General features: G+C 48.4%; 1 protein-coding gene across 1 annotated transcript; it reads left to right on the top strand.

Moving 5' to 3' along the window:
- Window positions 1-959: 959 nt before the first annotated feature.
- zbed4l1 (zinc finger BED-type containing 4-like 1) lies at window positions 960-21,185 on the top strand. The gene is made up of 7 exons (XM_080217656.1): window positions 960-1,030; window positions 5,700-5,794; window positions 10,313-10,392; window positions 12,235-12,497; window positions 13,381-13,445; window positions 14,962-15,119; window positions 17,067-21,185. The coding sequence occupies exons 3-7, from the start codon at window positions 10,344-10,346 to the stop codon at window positions 19,124-19,126; spliced, it is 2,595 nt and encodes an 864-aa protein (XP_080073782.1). The 5' UTR covers window positions 960-1,030; window positions 5,700-5,794; window positions 10,313-10,343; the 3' UTR covers window positions 19,127-21,185.
- Window positions 21,186-21,330: the final 145 nt, after the last annotated feature.

Raw genomic sequence — 21,330 nt, 5'->3', positions numbered from 1 at the left:
GCGCAGTTGGGTTGGGGAGAGTGTAAGAGGAAGAGATGGAGTTGGAGGTAGGGGGAAAGTGGGAAAAGGGGTATGGAGAGTGTGTGTGGGAGGGGGTGGGTTAAGGGGAGGGAGAAGGGGCTGGGGGAAGGGATGGGGGTGTGGAGAGAGTGGGGAAAGGGGAGGAGATGGGGAAGGGGATGCAAAGAAGGGTGTGCGGGTGGGGGTATGGAAGGGTGGTGGGAATGGGGGCAGAGAGATGGGGGTAAGGAGGTGGGGGAGTGACAGGGATAAGGGGAGATGAGGCAGGGGTGGGGAAAGAACAAGGATTGGGGGAGGGGACATGGAGGGGTGAGTATGGGAGCAGGGGGATGGGGGTAAGGAGCTGGGGAGTGGGAGGGGGAGAGGGAGGGGGCATGGAGGGTTGGGTAAGGGGCCAGGAGATAGGGGTAAGGAAGTGGGGGAGTTGGAGGGAGTGGGGGACGGGAAATGGAGGGGTGAGTATGGGAGAGGAGTGGGTATGGGGGAGGGGTGAGTATGGGGGCAGGGAGATGGGGGTAAGGAGGTGGGATAGTGAGATGGATAAGGGGAAGAGATGGGGGTGGGGGAGTGGGTGGTCTGGCGACGGGTGGGTACTGGGGCAGGGAGGTGGGAGGAGAAGGGGTGAGGGTGGGGAGGAGTTTATGGAAATGGGGTTGGGCCAGACCCTCCCACACGTGCGATCCTCTCATCCAATCGGCTCCTGCCACTTGGCCCCGCCTCTTCCACCGGATGGACCAATCACCGGCGGCCGCTGGAGGCATGCCGCGCGGCAGCGCCGCCGATTGGTGGGGCGGGCCGCCAATCCTTGCCAGGAGGGCGGGGCCAGGTGACAGTTTCCCACTCGCCATTGGCTGGGAGGCGGCGTCCATCAGGCGGCGGACGGCCAATCGGAGCGGCGGGGGGCGGGGAAGAGGGGGCGGGACCGGAGAGGGAAAGAATCGCGATTCGAGGCGGAATGGAGAGAGAGTGAGCGGAGAATCGCGCCGGGGGCCGCCTCCCGACTGCCCAGGTAAACCGGCCGTCCACACCCACACCGATACCCGTATCGATACTCATACCGATACCCGTATCGATACCCACACCGAAAGCTGCACCGATACCCATACTCACTCTGACACCTGTATCGATACCCACACCGATACCGATATTTGCACCGATACCCCATGAGAACCTCGGTTCCGTTCCCGATTATCGCCGATTTTCACAGTCCGCGGGAAGGAACCGAATCGATGCTTCCCCGCCGCCGTTTCGGGCCGATTTTTATTTCTTCGCCGGAACAATCGGTGCACTAATCGCTGGGTGGGAGAAACCGATTTGTTTCGATTATTCGCTCGGTATCGGTTTCTGGGGCGGGGTTGGGGTTTAAAATGGATCACAGGAGCAAAACTCGACAATATCCGTCTTTTCCATCATGAAGAGAAGCCCCAGAGCGCGAGTAATCGATAAACCGATTATCCAGAATCATCACATTGATTTATTAATATAATCAATTTTATAGTTGATTTATTAATATCGAATTATTATAATCAATTTAATATAATCGAATTTATTAGAAATATAATCGATTTAATGCTTTAATCAATTTAATATAATCGAATTTATAATATTGCTTTAATCGATTTATTAATAAAATAATCGGTTTTATAACATTGAATTTATTAATTATGTTGATTTATTATAATCGATTTTATTAATATTTAATCAATTTATTGATATCAAATTTATTGTAATTGATTTAATGTAATTGTATTAATAAAATAATCAATTTAATATAATCAAATTTTAATATTGATTTTTTAATATTACTAATACGATTATTAATGATTTTAATAAAATAATGAATTATTAATATAATTTAATATTAAATTTTATTAATATAATTTTAATATAATTGATTTTTAATACATTTGATTTTATATTCAATTTTAATAATATATTCAATTTAACAATTTGTTTTAAAATTCGATTTTAAAAATATAATCAGTTTAATAATGTAATTGATTTAACCTATAATATTAATTTAATGATTTAGTGAGAAAATGGGAATCAGGATTCCCAGTTTGACCGCTTCCCCTCCTTGTTTGGTGCTAAGAGGGAGGAATGTTTAAAATAGTAAATAAAATAGTCAAACTTGCCTCATATTGGAAATCATTTAACAACGAAACTTTATTTCTGGAGTGGCCGAGGTTGACCATCAGTTTGTCAAAGATCTGGTTAATTGCCGCGTGATTGGAAGCAGCAACCTAAAAGATTCAGGCAGGAATTGAACCAGTGAACCCCAGCCTCGGTTCTGTTATTATCGCATCCAAGGAAAGATCCGCCAAGGAAATCTGCATATCCGCTATGACTCTCTCCAATGTTTGCAGATACACCATAGAAAGCGTTCTTTCTGGTTATATCACAGCTTGGTTTGGGCTTCTGCTCTGCCCAAGACTGCAAGGAACTACAAAAGGTCGCAATCGTAGCCCAGCCCATCACGCAAACCAGCCTCCCATCCATTGATTCTGTCTACACTTCCCGCTACCTCAGTAAAACAGCCAGCATAATTTAAAACCCTACACACCCTGGATGTTCTCTCTTCCACCTTCTTCTGTCGGGGAAAAGATACAAAAGTCTGTGATTACGCACCATCCTCATTTGTGGAACTGGGGCGTCACTGGCTGGCCAACATTAATTGCCCATCCCTAGTTACCCTTGGAGGGCAGTTGAGTCTCAACCACATGGCTGTGGAGTCACATGTAGGCCAGAATGGGTAAAGGCGGCAGATGTCCTTCCCTGAAAGAGATTAGTGAACCAGATGGGTTTCTCTGACAACCGACTATGGGTCCTCAGTAGATGCTTAATTCCAGACATTTTTTATTGAATTAAAATTTCACCATCTGCTGTGGCGGGATCCGAACCTGGGTCCCCATTACGTTAGCTGGGTTGCTAGATTAATAGTCTAGCGATAAAACCACCAGGCTATAATCCAGCTTGTTCCCTGCTGCCCTCAGACTTTTTAATGGACCTAACTTATATTAAGCTGACTGTTCCCTCCCCGCTAGCTATGACTGTAACACTACATTCTGCACCCTCTCCTCCTCCCCAAGTACTCTATGAACGGTATGTTTTGTCTGTGTAGCGTGCAAGAAACAATACTTTTCACTGTATCCCAATACATGTGACAATAATAAATCAAGAAAAAATTACTGAGAAGATGTTGGGTGAAGCCACTCCCAGTGGTTAAGAGTAATGTGCAAGACACCACCGCAGTGGGTCGGATCTCAAACAATGACAAGACAGAGTACAGGAATGAGATAGAGAATCTGGTGAACTGGTGCGGCAACAATAATCTCTCCCTCAATGTCAACAAAATGAAGGAGAATGTCATCGACTTCAGGAAATGTAGTGGAGAATGTGCCTCTTTTCTACATCAATGGGTAGGAAATAGAAAGGGTCGAGAGCTTCAAGTTTTTAGGTGTCCAGATCACCAACAATCTGTCCTGGTTCCTCCCACGCCGACACTATAGTTAAGAAAGGCCACCAACACCCCTAGTTTCTCAGAAGACTAAGGAAATTTGGCATGTCAGTTACGACTCTCACCAACTTCCACAGATGCACCATAGAAAGCATGCTTCTGGTTGTATCACAGCTTGGTATGGCTCCTCTGCCCAAGACCGCAAGAAACTACAAAAGGTCGTGAATGTAGCCCAGTCCATCACGCAGACCGACCTTCCGGCCATTGACTCTGTCTACACACTTCCTGCTGCCTCGGCAAAGCAATCAGCATAATTAGGGACCCCATGCATCCCGGACATTCTCTTTTCCATCTTCTTCCTTCGGGAAAAAGATACAAAAGCTTGAGGTTGCGTACCAACCGACTCAAAAACAGCTTCTTCCCTGTTGCTGTCAGACTTTTGAGTGGGCTTACCTCGCATTAAGTTGATCTTTCTCTACACTCTAGCTATGACAGTAGTACTACATTTTGCATATTCTCATTTCCTCTCTATGAGCGGTTTGCTTTGTCTGTATAGTGTGCAAGAAATAATACTTTTCACTGTATGTTAATACATGTGAAAATAATAAATCAAATCACATCCTAAGTTAGGAAACACGTTGACATATGGAGAGTGATTGAAGTTTGGAATCCTTTTCCCTGAACTGCAACTTATGTTCGGTCATTCGTTAATTTTAAGTTGGAGATTCATAGGTTAATTTTAGATATTAGAGGGCTAAATGAAGTTGGATTGCAGGTCAGCCATGAGCTCATCGAATGGCAGAACTGAGTCAATGGGCCAAATGACTTGTGACACGAAGATCTCTTTCCTCCCTAAGCCATTTCCTGTTGGTTAGGTTTTGTCATTTTGCCCCACTACTGGGAGTTGTCTTCTTAAGGTCCAACTGTCAAGCAGTTTGGAAGGCATTTGGGCGGTATAGAAGGTCAAGGATAGATCAGAATTAAGGAGGGATTGACAAAGATGTCTTGGGTTCAAGACAAAGTGGGTGTCAATGGTAGCATTAAGGACTAAAGAAGATAGTGGTATTAAAGTATTATAGCAGAATGTGTTAATAGGACAACAAAGGTGAGAGAACTGGTAGTCCAGGCACCACTTTAGCATTGGACAACTACAGGCAACCAGCATCCAGAACACCAGCGACAATCTTGGAGCTAGACTACCTAACCCTTGATGCTGATTAGGCTTTGGGATAAGAGTGCCTCAACTGCCCCTTCACTCCTCCCTCTTCACCATCCAAGGGCTCCAGCACTCTTTTTTCAGCTGAGGCAGTGTTTTACTTGCAGGCTGCACGGCGGCACAGTGGTTAGCACTGCTGCCTCACGGCATCAGGGACCCAGGTTCATTTCCTGGCTTGGGTCACTGTCTGTGTGGAGTCTGCACATTCTCTCTGTGTCTGCATGGGTTTCCTCGGTGCTCCAGTTTCCTCCCAAAGAAATGCTGGTTAGGGTGCATTGACCCAAACAGTTGCCAGAGTGTGGCGACTATCTTCATTGCAGTGATAATGTAAGCCTTACTTCTGCCTGATACAATAAACTTTAAACTATTTGATTTGGTTTATTGTATTTGCTGCCCCCAGTGTGGTCTCCTCTACACTGGGGAAACTGAACATAGGCTGGGTGACAGCTTTGCGGAACACCTTTGCTCAGTCTGCAAGCATGACCTCCACTCTGTTTGCTGCCACTTTCACTCAGCATCTTGCTCTCTTGCCCATGTGACTGTCCTTGGGCCTGCTGCAATGCTCAGGGGAAGCCCAACGCAAACTAAAAAGCAACAGCATCTCATCTTCTGATCATAGCCTTCTGGACTGAACGTCGCTTTCAACAACTTGAGACTGAACTTTCTCCTCTTTCTTGACCCCTTTTTGTGCCTTCTTTCCTTGGTTTGTTCCAATGCAAACACTCCCACCCTCCCCCACTGGGCCATCTGTCACTTGTTCTTCAATTTTGCTTTCACTGACCTCTGTCCTGTATGAACACATTTTGCTACCTTACCTTTCTTCCACTGTCAGCACCTTCTTTAGTCTTTAATGCTTAGCCATTAACACCGCCGCGGTCTTGATTCCAAGACATCTTTGTCAGTCTCTCCTTAATTCTGACCTATCCTTGAACTTCTATTCTCTCCCCTCCACCCCCAACCCTGCTCTCCAACTATACAAACAATCATATTTCTCTCTCTTTTCAGTTATGAAGAAGGGTCATACAGACTCAAAGGGCCTGATTTTACCATTGCATTGCGCCTATTTCCGGGTGCGGACACTTGGTAAAGTCGGACGTGAGGTGAGTAGTGTACTCTGCGCTGATTCCCCCTTTACCAAGGACCAAAAATCCGACCACGCCCGAAATGAACATGATGGCCATTTAGATGTATCTGCATGCATTTAAATTGACTTAATAGGTGCACGCCTAATCTTACTGGCACTCCCCCCTTTACTAACGCATTCGCACAAATCAGATATGCTCCATAAAAGTCTGATTTGGGCGCTCCAGTTAGTGAGGAGGTAAGTGCTGAGTCTCTGGTGGCTCTCTGCTTGTGACCGATATGGGGGGGGGGAGGGGGTGGGGAGGTGGGTCTGCTGCCACTCTGCTTGAGATCCGTGAGGGAGGGGGGAGAGGGGTTCTGCTATCACTTCACCTGAGATCAGTGGGGGGGGAAAGGGAGGCCCACTGCCACACTGCCTGAGACCAGTGGGGCAGAAGGGGGAACGTGGATCACTCTGCCTGAGATCGGGGCAAAGGTTTGGGGGGGGGGGGGGGAGGAGTCTGCGATCGGTCTGGATAGCGAGGGTGGGAGGATAAGGGGTCAGTAATGTTGTGGGGATGGGGCAATGTCTGAGGGGCCCAGGGGGTGGCATTATGCAGCCCAGGAGCGATGTGGCAGGGGAGTAGCATTTTTTTTTGTGCGCGTGCAGTTGGAGGCTCCGATCGGAGCTGCAGGATTTCGGGAGCGTTAAGCCACGCCCACAGGCTTGTGCAGACTCGGAATTACTGGTAGAGGCAGAGTGTGTCTGGGGGTGCCTAACGACGGGTCTAAATGTCAGATCTGAAACACTCCCAGTTTCTAGCCCACCCAGCACTTAGAATCAAGATGGTAAAATAGGGTTTGAATTGTTAATTCTGTTTCTCCACAGAGATGCTGGGCGTATCCAGCAATTTCTGTTTTGATTTCAGATTTCCAGCATCTGCAGTATTTTGATTTTATACAGGCTGTGGGACAAATCTTGCTGCACTTGTTGCCAGTAGAATTTTAGTCTTTACATTTTAATTCCATGCCTATTGACATGTATTTGGAGATAGACCATTACTTGACCTGTTCCACGGTGTTGATAGCCATTTTCTGCTTGTGAACTCCGAGGGGACTCTCGCGATGATAATGGTCCTGAATTGCCAGCCTGGCCCTCTGGCACTGTCCACTGGGCAGTGCCAAGAGCAGGGTAAAGAGGAGGGGGCAGGACCTGAAGAGGAGGCAGCGCATGGTGAGATGTGCAGTCTGCAATCAGGGATTGGCAGGGTGGCAACTGACCAGTAGGGCTGGGTGGTAGGGGTGAGCAAGGATGGTGAACGACTGGGATGGTGGGGGGTGATGAATGGGGGCAGTGATCGGTGGGGGAGTGGGTTGAATGAGGGCATCTTCTATCAGTCAGCAGCTGGCTTCCTGGCGTGAATGAACTCCATCCACTCCCCCTACTGGCTAGAATCACACTTTGCCTCAATTGTTTTCTCAAGGTGGCACAAGATGGCATCTGAGAGCTTGCTCAAAAAATGGATATGATTCCCGTTTTCACACTCACTTGGCACTTAGAATTTTTTTTTGCTTTGATGCCTCCCCCTACACTCTGCCCAAACTTTTCAATTTCCTTCCAATTCTACCAATATTAATCTGTGATAATTGAATTGGATCCATTCAAGTACAAGTGTTAACATCCTCCTCACTCCTTTAGGAATTCTGCCTTAAGAGGGTATTGATGACCGTGGACTTTCATTGGATTGGTCCATTATGATGGTTGCTGCAGGGGTTTGCCATTACCTTCTGCAGTATGGCTGACCAGACCAGGGAACTCTATCACTCTTCCTGCTTGCCACCAGGTGTATTGGAATGATTTTCAGACTGATAATCGATTTGTTTGGCCACATTCTAGACACACTTTCTGCGGCCAACAAGTCCCAGATTGGGACCTGAATCTGGCACTCTAACCCAGAGACAGGGCTGCTACTCAGTGCACTACAAGGCCAAAGTGTAACGTGAGCTTTTCAAATCAACCTGAGGTTGGGGGACTGAAGCTATGGCTTTTGGTCCCCATCCCAAACTCCGTTGCCTAGTTACCAATTCCACCCTTTCCTAGGTAACAGATGCAGACTAATCCAGTCTGTTTGCATCTTTGATGTCATGTTTGCTTTTTGAGATGAATTAGAAACCTCATGTTCTCACCAATATTAAGATCGCTTCTTTCCCTTGCATGGCTTCATCTTTTTCTCAGTTCATCTGATGTAACTGTTGTTCTTGTCTTTGCTGCCTCTAGACTTGACCATTCTGGTGCCCTCTTGCTAGGTCACCTACATTCTACCTTTCATGACCTTGAGACCATCCAAATCTTTGCTGCCTGTGTCTTGCACCAAATCTTGTGCCCCACCCCCCCTTGTCAAACAAGAAGATAATGTTGGTCGAGAGGCCTCCTCCCCAAGATGTTAACACAGAGGTGGGAATCTTACCTCTGTTCACACCGGTAGGATTTTCCCATCCCACCGCAGCGAATGGAGGTTTGGCCGGCCGCCAAACTCTCTGACTTCACTGCAGTGGGAATGTAGTGTGAACGGCCAGTTAAGATCATGGCCAGAGGCTAAAAGTACATCACCAGTAAGGTCTTGCAGAGTTTGGAGAGGTGTTAGAACTCGTCAGAGTTCATGGTGTGTCATGCACAGTATAGATTCCGATTAATAGTCCCGTCCAGTAATGATGCATCAATATCAAGCTTAGTGTGGAATATATTGTAGAGTCCTACAGTGCCATTCGGCCCATTGAGTCTGCACCATAATCCCACCCAGTCCACATCCCCATAACCCCAAGCATTTACCCTAGCTAGTTCCCCTGACACAGGGGAAATTTAGCCTGGTCAATCCACCTAACCCGCACATCAGGAGTGTAGGAGGAAACCCAAGAATCCGGAGGAAACCCACGGGGGGAATATGCAAACTGCACACAGTCCCCCATGCTGGGAGTTGAACCCGGGTCCTTGGCGCTGTGAGGCAGCAGTGCTAACCACTGTGCCACCTAACTGCCCCATATGGCAAAGCATATTGCAGCCTCATACGTTGCATGACACCTAAAATACGCAGCGTTCGAGGTATATTGAAAGCCGAATAATGGGAGTTGGAGTGCATTATGTACAGGATTATGCAGAGCTGGGTGGAATGTGGTATGTTTAAGGCTACAGAGCGATGGGGGATGGATAATGGAGAGCTGTGGCTCTATGCCACGTAGCGGTGCAGAGGTAGGAGTGTTTGAACAATAACATGTTGGATGGAGAGAATTAGTAGCTCTACAGCAGAGAGGTGTACTGTGAGGTAGTGGGCTGGAAAGATCCATCTGTAAAGGAGAATTTCCCAAAATAAATATCTCTAATTCCAGAGGGGAGCATTGTATGGTGGGACATGGCCATCTAGTGGAAGGAGTAAGGAGTGGGTATTCTGGTCCAGAAGATTTGGGGACCCACTTACTTCCATTAATGGAAAAGTTCCCCTGTCAGGTCTTCTGATGCAGCAGGTAAGGGACACTGCCTTTGAGCTAGAAGCTCAGGGTTTGAGTCCCATCCCAGGACTTGATGGCTGAGGAAGAGAACAGGGCATAACAGGGCCAAACTGGTGGAGTGTCAACCTGCAAAATCTTTCCAATATATTATCTTACCAGGCATATGATGGAAAGAAAATTGGAGCATCTACCATCGCTATCCATAGCTCTGGGCTACAACATGTTTGTAAAAGTGCATGTAGCCTCAGCATATTGGAGAGGGGGCAGGGGGTTGGCTGGAAAGCCAGTGTAAATCAGATTGATACCAACAGCATGGGATTCTGTTCTCTTTCTGGCACAGGGTGGATTTGGGATTCCTGTCTCCCTGCCCTACCTGTGGTGGAAGTTTTGGTGCTGTGGGTCGGAATGCCCTAGGGCGGAGAAGTCCAGTAGAAGATTCCTCCAGTTGCTGTCGTTGACGTGGTGACTTCCAAGTCTCAGAGCTCCCATCTTGCACTGCTGCCATGGGTTTGAACTCTTTGCAGGTGTAGTCAGACAGGCTGTAGGACAGGTCATGTTCTGTGGTACAATGGCATAGACAGGGTGGATAGACAGAGGCTTTTTCCCAGGGTGGAAGTGTCAATTACAAGGGGACACAGGTTCAAGGTGAGAGGGGGAAAGTTTAAGGGAGATGTGCGGGGGAGGTTTTTCATGCAGAGAGTGGTGGGTGCCTGGAACACGCTGCCGGAGGAGGTGGTGGAAGCAGGCACATGAGCAACATTTAAGAGGCATCTGGCTGGGTACATGAATAGAGAGGAAGTAGAGGGAAACGGACTGAGAAAGGGCAGAAGGGGTTTTTTTTAGGGCATCATGATTGGCACAGGCTTGGAGGGCCGAAGGGCCTGTTCCAGTGCTATACTCTTCTTTGTTTCCCTCACCCTTACTGCACTCATACTATACATCCTTGTTGTGTTCTTGCACTGACCTCACCGCTCAGTCCCTGCACCGTGCAACCTTTGAGCCACTGGCCGATGTGGCGGAGAGTTGTTTCACGTTGTTCTCCTGTGTTTCAGCTGGTGGATTGAGGCTCGGTGTGGGGAGGAGATGCAGGTCGCCGAAGAGGCCTGTGCCCAACTCGAGGATGAGCTACTCTGTAAGTCAGCACAGCGATCCGCTTCATCAGCCTGCGTGGCAGAATGAGCCGTCACAGCAACAGCACGGCCTGACCGTGGAACCTGCCTTGTTTGTCCTGCAGTACAGGGACAATTGATATTTTTTTTAAAATTAAGATGCAGCCTCAGTCATCCTTCCTGGCACTGTGGCACCTTGGTAAGCACTGCTGCCTCACAGTGCCAGTGACCCGGGTTCGACTCCCAGCTTGGATCACTGTCTGTGTGGAGTTTGCACATTCTCCCCGTGCCTGCGTGGGTTTCCTCCGGGTGCTCCACTTTATCCCACAGACCAAAGATGTGCTGGTTAGGTGCATTAGCCATGCTAAAAATTCTCCCTCAGTGTACCCAAACAGGTGCTGGACTGTGACGACTAGGCGACTTTTACAGTAATCTTGTTGCAGTGTTAATGTAAGCCTACTTGTGACACTAATAAATAAACCTTTTTTTCACCATAGAGTCATAGAGGTTTACAGCATGGAAACATGCCCTTCAGCCCAACTTGTCCATGCTGCCCCTTTTTTTATACATCTAAGCTAGTTCCAATCGCTTGCATTTGGCCCAAATCCCTCTGTACTCATTTTACCCATGTAACGTCTAAACACTGTTTAAAAAAAACTACTACCTCTTGAATCTACTACTACCTCTGGCAGCTTGTTCCAGACACTACCCTCTATATGAAACAATTGCCCCTCTGGACCCTTTTGTATTTTGCCCCTCTCACCTTATACCCATGCCCTCTAGTTTTAGATTTCCCTACCTTTGAGAAAAGATATTGAATTCTAGCTGATCTATGCCCCTCATTATTTTATAGAACTCTGTAAGATCACCTCTCAGCCTTCTTTGCTCCAGAGAAAAAAGTTCCAGTCTATCCAGCCTGCCCTTATAATTCAAACTATCAAGACCTGGTAGCATTCTAGTGAATATTTTCTGCACTCTTTCGAGTCTAATAATATCCTTTCTATAACAGGGTGTCCAGAACTGTACACAATATTGGAAATGCCAAACTTCAACAAGATGTCCAAACTCCTGTATTCAATGTTCTTGAACCCATGTGGGTTCAAGTTCCACTTAAGAGACTTGAGTGCAGTGTCTAAGTTAACACTCCACTGCGGGTCTGTCAAAGGTGCCATCTTTCAGAAGCAGTGTTAAACTGATGCCCCTTCTGCCCTTCCATGCAAAAGCTCGCATGACCATTGTTTCGAAGAACAGGGGAGTTCGCTCTTAAACATCCGGCCAATATTTATCCCTCAATTAGTATCACGAAAATGCATCATCTAGTCTTATATCTCCGTGTTGTCTGTTGGAACTTGCTGTGTGCATAAAACACTTAGTTTGTTTCAACTGGAGAATCGCATCCAGTTCCAGGCAACACACTTTGGGAAGGATGGGAAGGCATTAGAGAGTGCTGAAAAGAGCCACAAGAATGGTTCCAGGATTGAGGAACTTCAGTTCAGGGGCAGCACAGTGGTTAGCACTACTGCCTTACAGCGCCAGGGATCCAGGTTCGATTCCCAGCTTGGGTCACTGTCTGTGTGGAGTCTGTATGTTCTCCCTCGTGTCTGCGTAGGTTTCCTCCCAGAGTCTGAAAGATGTATTGGTTAGGGTGCATTGACCCGAACAGGTGCTGGGGTGTGGCGATTAGGGGAGTTTCACTGTAGCTTCATTGCAGCGTTAATGTTTAAGGCTGGGTAATAAATGCTGGTCTGAATAAAATGCTGAATGAATAAAAGAAGAGTGCTGTAAAGGAGGGAGTCCCCAGAGTATTGACTAAGTTTGAAAGCCTGCACTTTTCAACTGACCCCCGCTTTTTGTTGCTCTTCTAGTCTGCGAGGATTGCCGGCTCTACTTCCGAGATTCCTGCCCGCACCATGGAGCGCCGACGTTTGTGTCCGACAGGCTGGTGCCGGAGCGTATGCCATCCCGGGCCCTGCTGACCCTGCCGGAAGGCCTCGCCATCAAAGAGCGGCCGCAGGGCGGGCTGGGAATCTGGTGCACCTCGTCAGCGATCCCACGGGGATGCATCTTCGGCCCTTTTGATGGGGATATCTTGACGGACAAGAACGACTGTACCGTGTTCTCCTGGGCGGTAAGAGTATATCTGTTTTTCCTTGCGATCCCTTTGCCTTTAAACCAAATACTGGATGGTGTAATGGACCGATATACACAGAAGGAAGCCATTGGGCCCATCGTGGCTGTGCCAGCTCCTAGGAAGAGCTATTCATTCTGTCTCACTTCTCCTGCTCTTTTCCCATTGCCCTGCAAATGTTCCCATTTCAATTATTTAGCCAAATTCCTTTTGAAAGAATAATTTACTTCCACCTTTCAGGCATTGGATTGCAGATCATGAGGCAGGGCTGGGAGGGACGCAGTGGCTCAGTGGTTAACACTGCTGCCTCAGGGGCCTGGGTTCAATTCCAATCCTGGGTGACTGTCTATATGGAGTTTGCACGTTTCCCCCATATCTGCATGAGTTTCCTCTGGTGCTCTGGTTTTCCTCCCACAGCCCAGAGGTGTGCAGGTGAGGCCATGCTAAATTGCCCCTTAGTGTCCAGTGAAGCGCAGGTCAGGTGGGTTGGCCATTCAGCCCATCGAGCCTGCACTGACACCAATCCCACCCAGGTCCTATTCCCGTGACCCCAAGTATTTACCCAAAAAACTCCCCCAACACTACGGGTCATTTTAGCAAAATCCCCTAGTCGCCACACTCTGGCGCCTGTTCGGGTACACTGCGAGAGAATTTAACACAGTCAATGCACCCTAACCAGCACGTCTTTGGAGTGTGGGAGGAAACCCACACAGATACGGAGGAAACGTGCAAGCTCCACAGACAGTGTCCCAAGCCGGGAATCGAACCCCAGGTCTCTGGCGCTGTGAGGCAGCAGTGCTAACCACTGTGTCACCGTGCCGATTTTTCCCCTTTCACAAAACAGGTGCGAAACTTTCTCAGTCGACGTTTTCTTCTGTTGCAGCTGCGAGAAAATGGATCCTATTATTACGTGGACGCGTCCGATGTGTCGAAGGCCAACTGGATGAGGTATCGTGGAGGAGACGGGATTACTGCCAAATAACCAATCCCCCCCTCCCCATTCTAAACAGCCAATGCCTTACCCCTGAGCCCTCATTCCAGCCTCTCCGGGGGAAACAGAATGGAGGGATCAAGGAAAATAACAGGCAGAGAGAACGAAGGCAGGAATAAGACAGGGAGGTGGAAGTGAATAGTTAAAAGTGGGCATTGTGAAACCACCTTGGGATGCTGTTACATCTGGAGATGGCAGCTAACCTGCAGACCAATCTGAGACCTATTGTTCATCGCTCAGGGTATGCAAATCTAATTTTATGACAAAACGGTTTAATCCTGGGTGGCGCCTGACTGCAGTGATATGTCACTGTGCGCCTTGTTTTGCTGAATTATCTTGCCGATAATTTAATCCAATAATATTTTTTGACAGGCAGATTATTCTAGAGTTAAAGATGACTGACCTGTTCAGTGCAGCAGAATGTTTTGTGCCTTTGGGTTGACAGTGCAGTGTCTAGGCTTGTCGTGCTGCTGAATGCAAACCATGTTCCAGAACGCTTCGCGGATGCGCAATATACACTCGTACGTCTACAAGCACTGCCTGCCTAAAACTCAGTTCTCCTTGTTTTGTCACCTTGCCCATTACAAATTCTTAGGTCCCTATTACTAACAGTAAATCTCTATGTAAACATGTCACACTGTCATGGTACCCTCCCATCAGTGGTGGCGCTGCATTTTCTTTTGCCTTTTGTATGCCACAGAGAAACTTCTGCATTCTCACAACTCTAAAGAAATTTTGCTAAGTAACTATATATATTTAGATATTTGTATTTTATGGATGTGGGTGTCACTGGCAAGGCCAGCATTTATTGCCTATCCCTAATTGCCCTTGAAGTGAGTGGCTTGCTAGGCCCATTTCAGAGGGCAAGTAAGAGTCAACCACATTGCGGTGGCTCTGGAGGACAGACTGGATAGGAACGGCAGATTTCCTTCCCTAAAGGCCTAGAGATCCAGGTGGGTTTGGATGACAATTGATGGTCATTTCAAGGTCACTATTACTGAGACTAAATTTCCATTCCAGTTCTTATTGAATTGAAAATTCCAACGGCTTCTGTGATGAGATTTGATCCCTTGTCCCTTGACAAGGATAACTGAAAAATCTAAAAACCTTGGTGATGTCCAGTGACATTACCAAGGTGCCACCATCTTCCCATAATACCAAATCTCAGTTGTGAATAGAGGCATTAAGCTGGACACTGAGTTACGTCTGAATGTCCTGATCCAATTATCCTTGTCTTCTGCCCATTTGAAGGTTACCTTTGGCCCTGAGTCTCCCAGGGTCATTTTATACTGACCACCCGTTCCGCAGAACTGATTTTAAACTAATGGAAGGGGCCAGGGATAGGTGTAAAATGGGCAGCCAGTTCTTTTTGGGTCTGTATATCATTAGTTTTTAGTTGATGTTTGAACTGGCTGAAGAACTCTGTGCAGCATGAACCGACTGTACAACGATACCCTTGCCCTTTCTCTACAGGTACGTGGCGTGTGCCTCAAGCGAAGAGGAACACAACCTGACGGTCTTTCAGTACCGCAGTAAAATCTACTACCGGGCGAGTCAGCCGATTGCCGTTGGAGCAGAGCTGCTGGTGTGGATTGGAGAAGAGTACGCCAGGACACTTGGGTTAAAATTAGGTAGGAACCCTATCTGTGCTGGTGAAATCTCCACGCTAGAAAATAGTAAAGCTGATTGTGTCTCGATTATGCTGGCCTTGGGCGGCACAGTGGTTAACACTGCTGCCTCACAGCACCAGGGACCTGGGTCGATTCCCAGCTTGGGTCACTGTGTGTGTGAAGTCTGCATGTTCTCCCTGTGTCTGCGTGGGTTTCCTCTCACAGTCTGAAAGACGTGCTAGTTAGGTCATGCTAAATTCTTCCTCAGTGTACCCGAACAGGCGCCGGAGTGTGGTGACCAAAGGAATTGCCAGTGTATCTAACTAGCACATCTTTCAGACTGTGGGAGGAAACCCATGCAGACACAGGGAGAACGTGCAGACTCCACACAGACAGTGATCCAAGCCGGGAATCGAACCCAGGTCTATGATATTGTGAGCCAGCAGTGCTAACCACTGTGCCACACTGCCGCCGTCCTGTTGGTTGGAGGGTCCAGAATCAGAGGTCACAGTCTGAGGATTCAGGGTAGACCAATTAGGACGGAGATGAGGAGACATTTCTTCACCAAAAGAGTGGTGAGCCTGTGAAATTCGTTACCACAGGAAGTAGTTGATGCCAAAACATTGAATGTATTCAAGAGGCGGCTGGATATAGCACTTGGTGCGAACGGGATCGAAGGTTATGGGGAGAAAGCAGGATTAGGCTATTGAGTTAGATGATCAACCATGATGGTAGTGAATGGTGGAGCAGGCTCGAAGGGCCGAATGGCCTCCTTCTACTCCTATCTTGTATGAGATAAGTGTTATCGCCTTCAAGTTAAAAGGCGATAGATACAGAGGGTTGCTAATCTTTGGAACTCTATCCCAGTGAGTTCACTGGCAGTGTGGACTATTGAAACCATAGTGTCTACAGCCTCATAATTGACCTCAGTATGAACTCTTCAAGTGGCTTGTGCAGCATCTATTAGCCTTTGTGGCCTTAAAAAGGTATCCACACGTTCCTGATGTGTCACAGTGCCTCCTGTAAATAACAGTGTACAGCACCACAAGGCATGAGTCACTTGGGAAAATGTTAGGGTCCGTTGTAAAGAATAATATCAGAGCATTTAGATTTAGGTAATATAATCAAACAGAGTCAGCATGGCTTCATGATGGGGAAAGTATGCCTGGTAAATCTATTATAATTCTTTGAGGTGATGACAAACAGGATAGACAAAGGAGAATCAGTAGATGTAATATACTTGAATTTCCTAAGGATGTTCGATAAGGTAAAGCACAATAGGATAAGAGCCCTTGTGTTGGGGTAACATATTAGCAAGAGTAGAGCATTGGCAGAGAGTGACCCAAGCCAGGAATCGAACCCGGGTCCCTAGCGCTGTGAGGTAGCAATGCTAACCACCGTACTGCCCCTTTAAGACAGAGATGAGGAGGAATGTCTTCTCTTGGTGGATAGTGAATCTTTGCCGCAGAGAGCTGTTGTTCAGTATGTTCAGGACTGAGACAGACAGATATTTAATCTTAGAGTTGTAGAGGTTTACAGCATGAAAACAGGCCCTTCGGCCCAATTTGTCCATGCCGCCCTTTTTTTTAAACCCTTAGTCTAGTCCCAAATGCCTGCGTTTGGGCCATATCCCTCTATACCCATCATACCCATGTAACTGTGTAAATGCTTTTTAAAAGACAAAATTGTGCCCGCCTCTACTATTACTTCTGGCAGCTCATTCCAGGCATGCAACACCTTCTGAGTGAAAAAATTGCCCCTCTGGACACTTTTGTATCTCTCCCCTCTCACCTTAAACCTATCAGTAAGGGAGTCAATTGGATAAGGTGGGAACGTAGAGTTGAGAATTATCACATCAAATCAGCCATGATCCCATTCAATAGTGGAGCAAGACTCGATGGGCCGAATGGCCTGTGTCTGATGTACCAACAGTTATGGGAAAGCTGATGCTGGTTATCTTTTTCTTAGGTGAACACTTCAAGTATGAGTTTGGTGAGAAGGAGTTGCTGATGAAGCTGTTTCAAGACCTCCAGAGCAAAGTTCCCAATGGGATCTCCAGCCACATGAACCCCCCTGACCAGTACAACTGCAGCGACCTGGTGGCCTCCATCATCCATGCACACAAGGCCAACCTGCAGAGCGGTGGCGGTGGCAGCATCTGCCACGTGGGCAGGGATGCCCCAGGCACCCTGCTGGAAGGAACTCAGAACCTGGTGAGCCTCGGCCGGGCGCAGAGCCGCTATTGGACCTTCTTTGGCTTCCAGGGAGACGCTTTGGGGCGCATCCTGGACAAGACAAAAATCATCTGCAAGCTGTGTGGGGTCCGGTTGTCGTACAGCGGCAACACGACCAACCTGAGGCAGCACCTCATCTACAAGCACAGGCATGAATACAACGAGCTGGTTGGCGGCACCTCTGTGCCAACGCCCAAGGGAGTAGATGCCTACCCCCAAGACTTTTCATCCCGAACCACGACGGGGGTGACGCCCCCTGTCGGGAGAACGACCAAGGCGATCTCGGAGTTCATTGTAGCGGATCTCCTGCCCCTGAAGACCATCGAGGGAGAGGGCTTTGTCCAGATGATGAGTGTGCTGGAGCCCACCTACAAGATCCCCAGCGTAAGCTTCTTTGCGCAGGCTGTCCTGCAGGACATGCACGCCCAGGCGAAGTCGAGGGTGATGGACTCCATGAAGTTGCTGCAACACTGCGCGGTTAGCATCGACCTCTGGAGGCATAAATGCTCGCGGTCCTACGTCACGGTCATCGTCCACTACGTCGACGGCTCCTTCGACTTCAAGCATCGGGTGCTTTCCACCCGTCCTGTGATGGAGGAGACCACAGCTGAGAATGTCAAGGCGGCCCTCTTGGAGATCGCCGACGAGTGGGGAATCAGGGAGAGGACATCTCACTCCGTCATGATGAGCAATGTCGATGTCCGGCTGGCAGCTTCCAAAGTAGGATGGAAGGCACTGCCCTGCATTGGCCATGTGCTGCAGAACTGTGTCGACTCGGCATTGCAGCAACCCTCAGTGCTCAGGGTGCTAACTCGCTGCAAGCGGCTGATGGAGTGCGTCTTCTCCTCACCCGGGTTACGCGACAAACTGGGCTCCAGCGAGTCGCTTTTGAAGGTCCAGTCCAAGATGTTCCTCGCTGGAGGCTCAGAGTGGTACAGCACACACAGCCTGCTGCAGAGCCTGCTGGAGCACCGGCACTTTCTCGATAGCCTTAGCGAGGGCCTCCAGGACAAAGGGCTGAGGCCAGACGACTGGCAAGTGGTCAGCGAGATTGTGGACATCCTGAAGCCTCTGGCTATTGCGACCTCCACCTTCGCCAAGGAGCATTTCTCCAGCTTGTCTCTGGTGAAGCCTGTGATCACCAGCCTGGTGTACAAGCATTTGGCCGCCAACGAGAGTGACTCGGAGATGGCCCATGACATCAAGCGCACCATCTGTGCCGACCTCAACCAGTGGTACTCCGACCAGGAGGTCAACCAGATCCTCAACCTGGCCTGCGCGCTGGACCCGCGTTTCCGAGGTCTGGATTTCCTCAGCCAGGCGGAGCGGGTGGAGACACTCCACGCCCTCAAGCGCGAGGCAGCCGAGCTGGCGCAGCTGCACCTGCCGGCGGTGGGCAGGCCGGGCCCGGAGCTGCCCAGCGCCAGCCCCGATGCAGCCAAGAGGCCCAAGCATGATTCGGGCATCGAGTTCCTCCTGGGCGACCTCTGCAACGTCCGGAGCGCGTCGGCCAACTCGGTCAACCAGCAGGCCGAGCAGGAGATCAGCAACTTCCAGACCAGCGAGGCCTCCTCCCTCTGCCAAGACCCCCTCCAGTGGTGGAAGACTCACCACACCCAGTACCCGCTCCTCGCCCATGCTGCAAGGAAGCTGCTTGCTGTGCCCGCGACTGTGGTGCCAGCCAACTGGATATTCACGGAGGCAGGGCATAACATTTATAGCAAGCGGTCGGCCCTTGCTCCAGAACATGTGGACATGCTTGTGTTCATGCATGGAAATCATAAAACTGCTTAACGTGTGTGCATGTGCGTGTGTGCATGCATGAGTGCGTGTGTGTATGCGTATACATATATAGAAGAGACATCTAATATATTCCTGAACCTTCCTCCTCTTCTGTCTATGAGGGGTAGGGAGAAGAAATCTACCTGTGTAACTTGGTCTGCTTTCAAGACCATACAACATGAAGGCAGCATGGGGGCACCCAGTCATACTCACCATTTGCAATGTGACCCCTGTACTGGGCAGTTCCAGCAATCACACAAAAGAGATGCAGGTTGCCAAAGCTTTTTGCCTTGCACTCATCAGGACAAATGCCAAATTTCAAACGAACACACCAGTTCTTTATGGCAGAAGAAAATGATGCTGATTGGTTCGTATGCTCACTCTGGCCGAGGCGTCGCCATGGAGAAGACGATAAGGATCTAACCTTTCCAAACTCCCAAGTAATTCAGAAAATGCACAAGGCTTGCACGTCTGATTGCAGTGAAAGGGTCCCTATGTCCGAGTTTGTGTGTCACTTGCAGCAAATATAAATGAGCCACATCACGAGCTGAATGGATGACCTTAAATTGGTCGTTAGTGTAGCTATTAACACACTCAGGAGTGTTCAACAAGTGCTGCCCAATTATAGAATCACATTGAAGAGTAGACAACAAGCTTAGGCAACATGTATGTTTTTCTTTTTGCTTTGCAACATGTGAGCTCTGTACACATTCTGGTTCCTGGACCCAGCTGCAGTGGGTCCATCTGTCCCCTCCACTCATTTAGACCATAAGACATAGGAGCAGAGTTAGGCCACTCGGCCCATCGAGTCTGCTCCGCCATTCAATCATGACAGATACTTTTCTCATCCCCATTCTCCTGCCTTTTCCCCATAACCGCTGATCTTCTTATTAATCAAGAATCTATCTATCTCTGTCTTAAAAACACTTAATGACCTGGTCTCCAAACCTTATGTTGCAAAGAGTTCCAAGATTCACCACTCTCTAGTTGAAGAAATTCCTCCTGATCTCTGTTTTAAAGGATCGTCCCTTCAGTTTGTAGTTGTGCCCTCTGGTTCTAATATTTCCTACTAGTGGAAACATCCTTTCCACATCCACTCTATCCAGGCCTCACAATACCCTGTAAGTTTCAATAAGGCCCCCCTCTTATTCTTCTACACTCTGATGAGTACAGACCAAGTTCTCAACCGTTCCTCATATGACAAGCTGTTCATTCCAGGGATCATTCTTGTGAACCTCCTCGGAACCTTTTTCAAGGCCAGTACATCCTTGCTTAGATACGGGGGCCCAAAACTGCTCAGTGTATTCCAAATGGGGTCTGACCAGAACCTTACATGGCCTCAGAAGTACATCCCTGCTCTTGTATTCTAGCCCTCTCGACATGAATGCTGACATTGAGTCTGCCTTCCTAACTGCTGACTGGGCCTGCACACTCAGGCTAAAGGGACAATCTTTTAAAACCGAGATGAGGAGGAATTTCGGCTGGGGTGGGTCTGCTCCCGGTACCTGCCTGCCTCCCGGTTAAGGCAAGTCTGGCCGCCTGCATTAGTTTTGCCGCAGTGATACACCTCCCTCATTCCAGTAACGCAGGTCACCCCTTGATCCCTAACCTGTTCCAGTAATGCAGGTGTCACAGCTCTTCCTGATCTGCAGCCAACTCCATTCTCTCCTTGTTCTCTGGCCAAATTTAAAATGAATCAGGTTTTTATTTAAAATGAAGCATTTAACAGTGGACCAGACTGGTGCAAGTTACCCTCTGGCTCTTTCCAAAGATAACGGCACTTTGCTCACTTAGAATCTAATATATTCTATTTATTTATCTCATTTATTAAATGTATTTATGTACTGGAGATTAAACTCCGAGTAGTATGGTGATTATTGAAGATCCAGCAAAGGGGACCTGTGCGGGAACAGCACAAAACGTTTCCAATTTAGGAATTAAAATCTGGAGTGAGCAGCAATTGAGTGAGAAGGGACCGCAGTAATCCAAATGGCTGAAGCTGAGGGCAGGATTTTCCAGACACGCTGGCCCCAGAACTGGAAAATCCCATCCGAGGTCAACGGCCCTTTTTGTGGTGTGCCCCACCACCCGCTACGGGAGGGATGACAAAATTCCCTTCCCACCCCGGGTCATCCTTTATGTTCAGTATCTTTTATTAGTGTCTACATTGACACTGTAATGAAGTTACTGTGATAATCCCCCAGTCGTCACACTCC

The sequence above is a fragment of the Carcharhinus amblyrhynchos genome, chromosome 35, assembly GCF_965287045.1.
Source record: "Carcharhinus amblyrhynchos chromosome 35, sCarAmb.v2.hapA, whole genome shotgun sequence".
Classification (NCBI taxonomy): domain Eukaryota; kingdom Metazoa; phylum Chordata; class Chondrichthyes; order Carcharhiniformes; family Carcharhinidae; genus Carcharhinus; species Carcharhinus amblyrhynchos.
Note: the sequence above shows the minus strand (reverse complement) of the source record. Positions and strands in the feature narration are given on the sequence as shown.